Source organism: Lineus longissimus, chromosome 10 (assembly GCF_910592395.1).
Source record: "Lineus longissimus chromosome 10, tnLinLong1.2, whole genome shotgun sequence".
In the NCBI taxonomy this organism is placed as follows: domain Eukaryota; kingdom Metazoa; phylum Nemertea; class Pilidiophora; order Heteronemertea; family Lineidae; genus Lineus; species Lineus longissimus.
This window is the reverse complement of record NC_088317.1, coordinates 14,844,897-14,858,377: the sequence shown is the minus strand read 5'-3', so window position 1 is coordinate 14,858,377 and position 13,481 is coordinate 14,844,897. Positions and strand designations below refer to the sequence as shown.

Genomic DNA, 13,481 nt, shown 5'->3' with positions numbered 1-13,481 from the left:
ACCGTATGTGTTTCATTGCCTCATGTTTGTATATTTGTTTTTGCAGAACGTGTTTTATAATAAATCATCAATCAAGAACGTTAAAGAACCTTTTTCTGTTAATCGTCATCGGATCTAAACCAGGATTATTATAAGTGTTGGCAGAAAAACCCTAAGAACCTCAAAAACATTTGTTTCTAAGAGTGCAGAAACGACGGCGACTAAGGATCGGCCATTGGATAAATCTCACATTGTACCAATCAGCTCACCAATTTTTCCTTAAACTGTGGAACCTCTCATAGCTGACACCTCTCTATTAGACACTAGTTTTGGTTCCAAATTGGTTCTTTCCATTCAGTTTGACCTCTCTAATGAGGACACCTCTCTATTAAGGACAGTAGCTGTCAGTCCCGAGAGTGTCCTTAATAGAGAGGCTCTACTGTACTTGATATGCAAGTTAAATTTGTCTTTATACTTCTGCTTTTTTTCAATTTTCGACAAATCCCAGCTTGTCAATTGGTGATATTGATACAGACCAGCAAATACTTTTATCTAAAACTACATGCACACTTGCACTTGGCCTTTCTGACACTAAAGTGAAGTAAGAGCATTTTCTATAGTCTTTATTCATATCGCCCATTGAGATCAATGCATTCAGCAAATAGTGCACAGTGTACATAACATGAGGCTGACGTCATAGCACCCGCGACTTCATCGGCTTTAGAGCATGAAGTACCATTCACCCAACTCGCCAGCCCCACCTCATTTCAAATTCATCCAGTCCGCCGCCGGGATTTGCATTTCCCAGGGTAGGATAGCTTTCGAAACTATTTATCCCATCGAATATTTACATGTGTGTTACCATTTCAGAGTCATAAAAAATAAATACGGCACCCTCCTTAACATCTTTAACTTGATACTCGGAGCCACTCGATGAGGATTTCTACTGCACTGAATTTGTTACTAAAATCGTGGTTGCCTGGGATTACTTTTGTAGAGTATAAGCACAGACTGATCTGACTATGTAATTTGAATTTAAGAAAACAATCACTGTCCCAACCCATCTACTGCAGCTAGAAGCTGGAAAACTATCAGTGTACTTGATACGAATGCAACAGAGTTTTAAATGTCCTGAAATAGAGTGTCCTGGGGAAAAATGATTCCATTAAGCACTTTTAATCTTTGAGGTATGGACGGACGGTCATGTGTTTTTTCGAACAATATCAGTGATACAGGACTCGCCATATCAACCAGTCTTATGCCGTATTATTTTGCCGCAGGCTGAGTTTCTTTAGCACTTTACTAAAAGACAGTAGATATCAACATGAAAAAAGCACGTATCTTCAGTCTGCCATAACCATGGCCTTTTTCGCCCTGGAAGTCCCGCATTCAACTGACACAATGCGGCTGATGGAGCACCGTGTTTACTTGCAAGCAGCCCATGCTGCCAATTAGCTGGGCTGGTCCCCATATTCTCTGTGAGCCGGCTTCGATAGCTCGACTATAACGAGTTGTGTTCTTTGGGGAAATCACCAACACTTGGTAAGAAGCGTTACTATTATTTCACAACGTTGTCGAGGTCAATTTTAGATTCCGAATGAGTGTCGGCAGGATTAACACTCACGGATTAGAACTGAGACTCATTTATCCATGCTTCTTCCAATTGTAGTTGTATCTTTTAAATGGTCTGACCATTATAATATAACATATGAGTAATGATATTCCCCGAACATGTATTTCTTTCTTTGTACTTTTACATTGTTTCATTCAACATGGTGATAATACAAGTCGAAAAATTCCCGGACACAGAGGTCCAATTTTTGCTTTCTTTATCGTTTCTCGCCGCCCGTATGCACCAAACATACATTGTACAATGTCCGTAACTATCTTCTCTGTACATTAAGAATGCCATTTTGTCGGTTTAAACCCACCATGCACTTGCTGTTCGATTGGAAGCGATTCTTACTCGAAAAACATCAAAATTCTGTGCGTGTGTTCTGGTGTCAAGACGGCCATTGGTGTGGACCTGGTGATCTCATATAATGACACATCACGCTGCATACCTGTATGAATGCCGGACCTGAGCTGCAGCTGCTTTCCCGGTTTGTGTCTGATTTTGAAGTCAGTGAGGCTGGAGAGGATGTCAAGGGCCATGGTGGCGATCTCGGTAGCGTGCACATTTACCGATCTCTCTGGAATCCCTGATACGACCATGTAGGCGTCCCCGATGGTTTCAACCTTGCAAGAGAGGAAAGGAAAGTCTATGGTGTCTTATAGAATCTCTTTAGGTAGGCTATTTAAAAACAATCTAAAGCCAAGGGCTAAAGGGGAGGGGCAGCCATAAACAATGTAGAACAAATCTTCTCACTTAATGGAAACACTCGACGTATACTTGCTGGAGAGGCAGATATCTATTTGATGACAGCTAGGCAATATACGGGCCTGGGATTTACTCATTCGAAGGAAGAAACTCTTGTAGAGTGTCTTGCTTCAGACCACCAAGACGTAACGGCGGTGATCATTTCGATAGTCGAACCCATGACCTCCTCCACTTTGGTACATGCACTCTTGCCACTATGCCACTTGTCTCACAGATTGTGGCCCAGTATGCGTTGCTAGCTAATAATTTAACAAGGCAGGAGGGGTCCGGAGTTTAACACAGTCATTTGAACAGATCAGAGTAGTGGCGTCTGCTTTTTGCGTTCTTCTCCCAATCCTCCAGAAACTGGGTTGTTGTTCGCGTGTTGTAGGGATTGAATAAGCTGAATGAGCAGCGCAGAACCTGCTCTCAGCATATCAATAGCATTCGCACAAATCAAAGTGATCATGAGGTGGTTGTGAACATGTCAGAAATAACCCCAGTAACCGCAATATTTCACGGGCAATTGATGCCCGGGAAACGTTACTGGCCCATGAAGCGATTCTTCGGCAAGTTACACAACGAAACCACTCCTGACCGTCGCCTCCTACTCTACCGTAACCCCCGTCTCCCTTCCGCCGCAGACGAACACTGTGTTGTTATCTATGCTATTCATTCTTTAAATGTTAAAAATTATCAAATGAATTAGCATCTGTTGCCTCAAGACAAATTAAATCCTCCCGGTGGAGGTCCCGGAATATGACCCCCAGGATAACCTAGCCATGGTTACAGAACCCGGACAAGATGTCTCGACCTACCACCACTGCCGGGCACCCGCCGTGATAACACACGTCTCCTATCAATATATTACAAAAGTCATTAACGAAAGACATGAATCTCGTGAAATTAGATTTGCTTAATTATTAGCAAATTGGCCTTTCATATCTTGGACAGGAGATGCGGGAAAATGAGGTTATTTGTTGGTGGTGATCGGCCTCTGGCATGGTCGCCGTCAAGTGGCGAGTAATAGGTTCATTCGACATGTTGGAGATCGGTTGGGTTGCTTGGCGGGAGGTGCTTTTCTTTATCGTTGGTGCTTCCTCTGGTACAACAATAACACCCTTTCAGTTGTAATTTCAATTGTCCAATGACTAGGTTCAGTCATAGTTGTAGTCAGAAGTCCTGATTTTTGGAACGCGTTCAAAGGTGGCGCCACAGTGGTATGTGGTTTGAGGGATATTTACCAAGTCGTGCCCGGTTTCCACGCCTCAGAACACGTACGAGTACATTCAACACGTCGTGGTCGGCTTCCACGCCATAGAACACGTACGAGTACATCCAACACGTCGTGGTCGGCTTACACGCCTCAGAACACGTATGAGTACATTCAACACGTCTTGGTCGGCTTCCACGTCTCAGAACACGTACGAGTACATTCAACGCGTCGTGGTCGGCTTCCACGTCTCAGAACACGTACGAGTACATTCAACACGTCGTGGTCGGCTTCCACGTCTCCGAATACGTACGAGTACATTCAACACGTCGTGGTCGGCTTCCACGCCTCAGAAAACGTACGAGTACATTCAACACGTCGTGGTCGGCTTACACGTCTCAGAACACGTGCGAGTACATTCAACACGTCGTGGTCGGCTTTCACGCCTCAGAACACGTACCCGTACATTCAACACGTCTTGGTCGGCTTACACGCCTCAGAACACGTATGAGTACATTCAACACGTCTTAGTCGGCTTCCACGTCTCAGAACACGTACGAGTACATTCAACACGTCGTGGTCGGCTTCCACGTCTCAGAACACGTACGAGTACATTCAACACGTCGTGGTCGGCTTCCACGTCTCAGAATACGTACGAGTACATTCAACACGTCGTGGTCGGCTTTCACGCCTCAGAACACGTACGAGTACATTCAACACGTCGTGGTCGGCTTACACGTCTCAGAACACGTGCGAGTACATTCAACACGTCGTGGTCGGCTTTCACGCCTCAGAACACGTACGAGTACATTCAACACGTCGTGGTCGGCTTCCACGCCTTAGAACGCGCACGAGTACATCTTTCACAAGATTATTGTAAGATTCTTAATTAAGACATCTTACATGTAACTATGAGTGTCTTATAAGAATCATACAAGAGAATGCACCGCCAGTAGTTATATTTTCTGATATGATTCAGTTCGGAGACATGTCAAAATTAATATAGTCTCCGATCCGAATCGAACTGCAACAAACCAGAGAAGGTTTATCCTACCTTGTAACAAACGTAATTGTCAATTATTGCATCGAAGCAGGTGTAGAGATCGTTGAGCAGATTTACAACCTATCATAAAGAGAAAAAGAAAATTGTTTGCTTCAATAATGCCACTGTTATTGTACATTTCATAACACTCAAATGGCGCAAATGTCTATTCTTGAGCGCTTTACAAGTGCTTTAACGTCAACGATTGGCTATCTGAATACTTTTAGTGCTGCCGTTTTTACTACCCGCAAATCATCTCTTCCGTAATATCTTAAAAAGGGCTTTCTCAGTTATATGTACACCATCTTGATAGATTCATTGATATTTTTACGATAATTTTCTGTGTGTCTGTCAAAAGTGATTTTAATCACCATCGTACAAATATCTCAGGCCATTGGTTTCTCTTCTCAATAAAGATAGAATAACAGGAACAAAAAAAACTACAAGGCATTGCCTGGTGTTTGATAAACGCGGAATTCCTGTCCTTCTATTGCAGCAGCTAACTTTGCAAAATGAAATCTGGTCGAGATATGGACAAATACTTTATCAGATGGGGCTCTTCTATTATTTGACTTGGGTAAATCTCATTAATTTGAAGGACCATCATATTCATTCCCGCTGAGATAAGTACTTCCCGATGACAATAAATGATGCGAGATGGACGTTTCGCTCGGTACCAAACCGATTTCTTCGTACTTGCATGCACTGTTGATATTAATATTCCAATATAAACCCATGGAATAAACCTTTAAGTTTGCTTTATAATATATCTTGTCGCCACAAAGTTGAGAGTTTCTCAAAGGGCGCCTCGCCGTCTTCGGAGTTGTAAAGTGGAAGGCCATATTACATCCATCCGGTACATGTTTACACAAGCATGGCAAGTCAATAATTGTGCTACGACGTTGTGTATAACTGCATAATTCTCCTGTACCACCAGTAATTACGAACGGCGATACCCTTTCAGATATATTTCAAGTTGTAGTTCATGGACAAACTCACTCACCTGAAGTGGAGTGCTCTCTGATGCCAACTTCGTGAAGGCGACGATATCTGAGAAGTACACCGTCACCTCCTGGTAGTGCTCTGGCAAGACTTGTTCCCCAAGTTTGAGTTTGTCGGCAACGACTCTGAAAAGTACGACAGCGTGAAAAGTGCGACTCAGAAAGATATGCTAGTACATGTAAATGCGTCACAAGATTCTCAGCTGAGATTTTAGTTATAAGAATCTTTAAAAATCTTTTTTTTAAACGTGCACATGCACATGTACATGAAATTCAATGTGATCGCAATTAAGAATGGCCGGGTCTATTTGGCAAGCCGCTCGCCGAACAGGCATTTTTTTTTGTCCTGTTTGGAGAGCCGCTTGCCAAACAGCACTAAAAAGCCACCCTGTTCGGCCAGCCGGGCTTGCCAAACAGGTAAAAAATCTACCCTGTTTGGCGAGCTGGAGACTTTACTTTAATATTAATGAGTTCGGCTCTCCATTCAGGGCAAGAAAAAGTCGCTGTTTGGTAAGCCGGGCTTGCCAAATAGTCACTTCCATTAAGAATTCTAAAAAAAGAATCTTAATTTCTGGATTTTTTACTTTGGGTACTTGTGACCTGATACGAAGCCCGAACCTACTTTGGAAGCATCTGGTGCAGGAGTTGGTCCGTTTTCTTTTTTTCCTCTTCGAGTTGTTTTGTTCTGTCATCCACCAACTCCTCAAGGTGGTCCGCATACTGCTCCATCATCTTGATCATGTTATCCACCAGATTTGTTGACCTACGTACAGATGGTAGAATTTGAGATTCAATGCGTGTGAGACAATAAGGCATTCAGGTTTTTTTTTGCAATGTACCACTGTTTACAGTGTGAAATGGACTGTGTTATGCAACCATTATTTGGTGCGACATAATTGTAGAAGTCACGGTCAAAGTCGCACATCGATTGCTCGGATTGAGCCCAAAACCTCGCGCATCGCTGATCGAATTGAGGGGCCAACATATTTTAGCTCCTCCCTATAGCTCGTAGTGTTTAGTGAGGTATCCACTAATGGGTGTCACTTGTTAAATCAGAAAATATTTTTGAATGAATATAAGTGCAAAGATATTTAAGTCGGGCTCATAGATTTCGTCTTTTCTAAATTATTTTAAACGTCCATCTTCTTACTTATTTCCACTAATTCTTCTTATCGTCGATTTAATCTTTTGGAAGGTTGGTCTATCATCTGGGTCCTCAGCCCAACATGTTCGCATCAGGTTATGTAACTTTTGCTCACAGGAATCACTCGGTACTTTTGGACGATAGGGTGGGTATTTGACCTCGCTAACGAAGGTGACGATATCTGTAAGGCGATGGTGTAATAATTTTAAACCAGCAACACCGAAGACGTATTTGAATGAAAATATTTATGGTTATATTGGCAGTTACTTCAATCAGACTCTGCGTGGCGGGAAAGGGGCCCGCACTTGTCGAGTGAAAGGTTGACGATGTGGTGAATTCTTTGAGAGAGTTCGATCAAGATGGAGCCAGCCGCTCCTGTTTTTTTCGAGGGAGTTCGGCAGGGATTGTAGGAGCGCTTTCACCAACCAATGTTTTCGATGTCATTGGGCATGTTGGGGAGGTTTGTGAAGCAAGGGCAAATGTGGTGACGACGGACTGTATCCCGTTTAAGGCCTAATGAAAGAAAAGCAAGGTCCCTCAAGACAAAGCAAATGATGACACGCGCATACTTTTTAGCATTTTCGTGATGAGATTATTTCACTTTCTGATCACTTAGTACCTTTTGGTTCGTTCATCATTTGGGTGACATACGGCCCGCCTCTCAATATGATCTCTTGTAGTATTATCCCGAATGAGTACACGTCCGCCTTGGGTGTTCCATAGTACGGCGGGTCCTTGGCTCGGAGTAGTTCTGGAGCTGTCCAAAGCAAATCTGGAAATACAGATACCGAGAAAATGTACTGCACTGTTAACGTGTAAATTTGTCGCGCCTAAAATTTCATCTTCGCGGGTCCAGGCAGCATTGGTTGGTGACCAGGTTTAACAGAAGAGAGTTTTCGCCTTGGTAAAGGCTGCATTTAAAAAAAATTCCACGATCCGATGAAAAGCAATCATGAAGAAAGTTACCACGATACGAGCTTGCCAATGCATCTTCATTGGACTCTTTACTTTGCTATTTATTTCACCTTTCCTTACGTTTAGGAAGAGTGTCACTATTTCGATCAAAATACACCACTAGAGTCGACCAGTGTGCTTTTACGGATCCAGGTTCTTTGGAACTCGGGTCATAAAAGCTCAACAAGATATCAAAGGGAAAACATATTTAGACAACCTTTTTTAGTATATTTTCAAAGTATTTTGTATGAAACATGTGTTAGATCTGTGCTAACAACGTTATAGATCATTTGGGGCTTTTTACCATACATGCTTCAGTTAAATATTTAGCGGTAGGCCCTTGGGTACACTTTCTCGTGGAATAAACTGTCATCCCCAGATGTTAAAATGTCCCCAACACGGCCGGCAATTGTCTCGATCATTTACATGTATCAACCCTGAGTTACGCTGGGTATACGTCCTCGACCAATACCACTGGGTAAATTTTGATATCTGCCCCAAGTGCGGAAATTGGCAAATCCATTCACCCTGACCCAACACCGTCCTGAACCGATAGCAGTACATGTATATAAGCTGGCAGTGCTTCCAAGAAGCTTGCCTTCAGCAGATTGCCTTGCCGTCTTCCCCACTCGCTACGAATGCGTCCTTTTGCCGAGTCCAGGGTCGCACTTAGCCAATCATCACCATTGAGCGAATAGGGACTGCCGGTCACAAATCATGCATTCATACATAGGCTGGCTGGTTCCAAATCGTTCCCAGTAGAAATCAAGACAATTCGGGTGCCGGTTCACATTTAATTCGCGCTATATATGCTGCAGCCGACAAGCGTTCGGGAAACTCCAACGGGTTCGATCGACCCAAACCGTTGAAAGCATCTGACATGTTTTATCATGCCTTGTTAAGTAAGAAATATGCATTGAAAGTGACTAATAGAATGCCTTGAAAGAAATGATATTTGTTGCCTTGTACCTTGGGGATAGCGCGAAAATTGGTTTGTATGATTGGTGTCGTTTTCTGACAAGAAGAAGATTCGTGAAGTATGGAAACTGTTCATGGTTTTGCATTCAAGTTCAGTTTGACTAATCGCAATGTACTTGATGATTAATAGTTAAGATTAATTGTTAAGACTAATAATGAACCTTACAAGAATCGTATCAATATTGTACATGCACACGTTTGCAAGACCAAATAAGATCTTAACTGATAATCTCATAAAAAATCATCTTAATTTTCTTCCTGGGATTAGTCATCTACACTTAATTTGACAAGACTTAGGCATCGCAGGCTGCCGGTAAAAAGGAGGCAACTTCGGACCTAGTAGATTTTATCATTACTCACATGTACCATACCGTCGATCATTTGTGTCCTCTTTGGGAAAATAAATGTCTACTTAAAGGCTCATTGTGGAAGGATGACCAGGGTTTTTTTGACGTTCCTATCGCTTGAATATAATCACTGCAAAGTCAGCTGCGGAAAGGTTGCTTTAACTATGAACTACCAAACGTGACACTTCGTGTTTCTGATGAAATTGAACCCGGCCATCAACAGCTACATGTATTTGGAAAGAACGACATCAACTTCACCGTAGCTTAATCGAGGCCGCAATTGCAAATGGCAATGGTGCAGCTAAAGACATTCCCTGCTTTCATTAAGTTTCCCCGAAAAAAACGCGAATGCCACCTACTTCGGCAATCGAAAACCATGTTTTGCCATGAGGTTTTGCTGGTGGAGCCATCTGTTCGATAGAGTCTGAATGAATTGACATGAGTTCGAATTTATCTGACTTTCGACAGCACTTGAAGCCCGATAAACACCCGTTGGGTGGTTTCACGTGACTGCACAAACAACAAATTCGCTGCCTAGACTGGGCACGTACAGTGGCGCTCTCGCGAAAAGAACAAATTATGAAAAATATTTCTTGCAAGTCGAACTTGGGACCTTCGGCACTTGATCTTTTATCTTTCCGACACACGGTGGGTAAAGGTATTGGTTTACCTTCGCAACACAATAGAAACAAGGCCCTCCCATTACAGTGTTGGAGGGGTACAATAGGATAAAAATAATAAATGCGGGCCTTACGCCCCTCAAAATGAACTAATCGTTTGTATGCTTCTTTTGTATGGTCATTACCTCTCCAGGTAAGCACGTATTTTTCTTAGGCAAACAGATACCTTTACCCACTGTCCAACATGCCGCAAAGCCTTTGTTGCAAGTTGTTTGCACGGTTCACATATACCTTTTTAGTTGTAAAGAACTAAATTTAACCTAGAATCTACTATACGTGGGTAAGACTTAGAACTCGACGAAAGAGGTCCGGAGTTCGAACCTGCTTCGAACATGCGAGCAGCTGAGTAGGTTTATAAATGAAATGTCTAAGCACAGACAGTGCTGGAGATAGCAGATCTGCAGATATAGGCCAGATGAATACAGCCTTTAATTTACTACTGCATACATGTACATTTAAACTAAGAAACGAAAATGTCCATTCTCACTTCTGTATTTCGTATAGTCCTCCATTTCAATTTCTTGTCCACTTTTAAAATGCTCTAGTCCAAAATCGGTGATCTTACAAACCCAGCGACTATCTATGACACAGTTTGAGCTTTTTAACCGTCCATGGGAACCCAAGGAAGAATTGTGTATATACGTCATGCCCTGAAAATATAAGAAAAAAAAAGATTCTATACATGCTTCCCGGAATTGGTGGCTTGCATTGGAACTAACTTTTTCCCCCTTGTTCGTCATTATTAAAAGGCATTCAAGTGTGTTGGTCAACCATGACTATCTCCTCTGTCCCTCCACCATAAGGCCTAGTTTCCCCTTATGACATCACTATTTCGGACACTCAGCGCCCCATTTTTGGAAAGGTGTTTACAAAGAGGAACAAACACTCTTCGGCCAACATAAATATATTCAGCCCATAGAAATTTTTCAGTGAAGTGGAAAACTCTTTGAGGTTTTTCACAATCTCAACCAACATTTGGGGTTTCTAATCTTTACCAAAAAACCTCTACGGGGTGCGTATCTAATCTGTGTCCACCGAAAATTCTTTCAACGTTTTTGAAAAGCTCAAAAACCCTTCTTCTAAGAGTGTAGTTCAAGAGTTGTTCAAGAATCCCGAGACGAAATATGGTTCGGATACATGATCATAATCAGGTCGGGCGGAAAAGTAGAAAATACTTCCCTGGAAAAAGTGATCGCCCATGTTGAATTTTGACGGATTCTGGTACATGTATACCGATTTATCCCTGCATTCTCGTTTTGAGTTTGACAAAGGACCAATTTCTACCGATGAGATGACCGTGATCAGGGCAGTGTAAGAGCGCGCAGTAGAATCCCTTGTTCCCCGGACATTCTAGTCCTATCGGACATTTCAAAATTCTACACCGGTTCAAGTGAGGCGCTAATTTATTTTCTAATGATCCATAGGTAAATTGTAAGACCTACACTATCCTCTGTGGATTTGAAGGTTTCATATTCCATTTTCATAAAATTATTAAAGGCAACAATTTTAGCAATCGCGAATCGAATACGATCGTTGGACAAGAAATAAGAAGTAAGTCATTGTGCTCATGTATCGCAGTTCCGTATAGCTATCACCCGAAATCACCGCCTGACGAACACTCACCTTGCAAATATCTGCCGCGAACGACATTTTAAACTGGTCGGTGATTTTAATGTCCTCGTTTTCCAGCACGTCCTTTGTAAAGCATGAGAGAAAGATAAACGTACACTAATTCAATATAATTTTCTTTACAATAAACCAGCATCATATTAGATGATAAATTGGTTATTAGTTTATGCTAGCATAAAATAACTTCGAGGCAAGGAAAACTATCAATTATGTTTTTGAAAATGACTACAATATTGAATTGAGAACTGGGCGATAACTAGGACATTTATCAGCTCTTTTATGTAAACAATCATGGGCGCGGTTGTATGAATTGGAAATACATGTAGGCCGGAAAGCCCCAAAGGAACCCCAGGCTGTCGAAGAGAGTCGACCATGTGGGGACCGTTCATTGAACTTAAAATCTCAAACATGTCAACTTGTAAGAGGCGTTGATGCTTCCATTCAGCTGCTCCAAGACAAGAGAGATGGCAAATCTTAAGGTATCGCCCACCAATTCATAATACGTGGTTGTACAAACCTGCAAACTTCCCTTAGTGCAATACTGCGTAATGATGTAAATATCAGGATATTCAGTACATGCTCCGATAAAAGCGTTGACGTTTTCGTCCTGCATGTCTCTGACCTAAAATATGAATTAAAGAAATATATAAAATATATATAAAAAAAATGTAAAAACCTATAACTTAAATGATAATAATGTCAGGCATAACCAAGTTTGATACGGAGATGCGCCAGTGATAGCTTTACTGAAAGAGATATACCAGTTAGAATGACATCTTTTGCTTCGTAAAAATTATGAAATTACGTTAACGTAGTACATGTACATGTACATGCACTTGCAAGTGAGATGCCAGTGAGATAAGACAGAACTTGTGACGTCAACACCTCGTGGACAACGGTTTCAACGAAAGAAAGATACGATCGCCATCTTTAAGATGATTTACATGTAGGGACTGAAGCAGCGCTGGTCTCAACAATGCTCATTGTGGCGCGAATTTGAGTTTGAGGATTCCTGCCCTTTTGAATCCTTGGTTCTACCGTGTGTTATGTTTATTTTTTTTATTTTTTCTTCAATAGAATTTTGTGATCTAGAAGGCTTCCCACATCACTGTACTATGTTACTTGTTCCTGTTTAAAGCTCTGTCAGACTTTCCTCTGGCAGAGCTTCAAACTTAACTTTATCTACAAAGATATGAAGTTGTTATTTTCGTTCTGGTATTATCTATCTTGATCAACACGGCACCTGGCTATTCTATTACTGAACATACGTATTCAAGCTTACCTCTTTCAATTCCAGTAAAACTTCTCTCGTGAATTGTATTGATTTCCTGTGAATTTTTTTCATTGCAACATAATTTCCCTGAAATGTAGACAGCATTGTTTCAGATTAATGGGGACCGGTGCTCGTACCAATATTCTAAAATGACCCCCTTTCTAGGGGATTGCCATCTAAATTTCTCGGGGATTTCTTGCAAGAAATTACCTTTTTAACTGACTTATTTCAACCCATTTTCAATATTTATGAGTTTTTATTCCGAATGCAAGGTAAAATCAGTAAACATGTCGCACGTTTTAATGAAAAAGCACCCCTTTGGACGAGTTGTTAGAAATCTATTTGAAAAGTACCCCCTTTTTCGTTTTCTCGGAGATTTATACCCTAGTTTTCAACTCAAATGACCCCCTTCCCCTAGAATATTGTTACGCGCACGCAGCCCCTAACGTATCTGACTGAGGGGGCCAGGCTTTGGGCCAGACATTATATTCTCTACGGACGCAATCCCTTGAGATGCCGAGATGCTCGCAATCACTCACCTTATAAATGCCCACTTCTGTAAACATCTGGCTCTTGGACATTGTGGCTTGGCTGCTTATGACTGACTGTCCGCCAACAGACAGTCGCTCATGTTCGCTTTTGTCGATACTGTTGACGAAAGACCCGCTGCCCAGAGAACGGAGTTGTTGACTTTGCTATTGAATAAACAGAATACTAGTGTAACATCTTTGATTTTTACAAATATTTCAGTGTTTCCATACATTAGACAACTATGATAATATATATGGAGAGACCACGTTTTTTAACAGGGGGAAACACTAAAAAACCTGCCAATCTAACTTCCAGCGTTTCTAAACATTGAGTGGAAAGACTTAACAAACG

The 13,481-nt window shown here is 41.7% G+C and overlaps 1 protein-coding gene across 2 annotated transcripts in view; it reads right to left on the bottom strand.

The window, feature by feature from the left end:
* Positions 1–13,481, bottom strand: part of LOC135494535 (atrial natriuretic peptide receptor 1-like) — a 36,532-nt gene that overhangs the window by 5,021 nt on the left and 18,030 nt on the right. For both annotated transcript variants that reach the window (XM_064782591.1, XM_064782592.1), the window contains exons 10-20: positions 13,139–13,294; positions 12,609–12,686; positions 11,844–11,948; positions 11,321–11,392; positions 10,185–10,347; positions 7,358–7,510; positions 6,745–6,919; positions 6,217–6,357; positions 5,597–5,720; positions 4,606–4,674; positions 2,043–2,217 (exon numbers count right to left, since the gene is read on the bottom strand). In XM_064782591.1, coding sequence (XP_064638661.1) covers positions 2,043–2,217; positions 4,606–4,674; positions 5,597–5,720; positions 6,217–6,357; positions 6,745–6,919; positions 7,358–7,510; positions 10,185–10,347; positions 11,321–11,392; positions 11,844–11,948; positions 12,609–12,686; positions 13,139–13,294 — 1,411 coding nt within the window. The remainder of the gene's footprint in view (positions 1–2,042; positions 2,218–4,605; positions 4,675–5,596; positions 5,721–6,216; positions 6,358–6,744; positions 6,920–7,357; positions 7,511–10,184; positions 10,348–11,320; positions 11,393–11,843; positions 11,949–12,608; positions 12,687–13,138; positions 13,295–13,481) is intronic.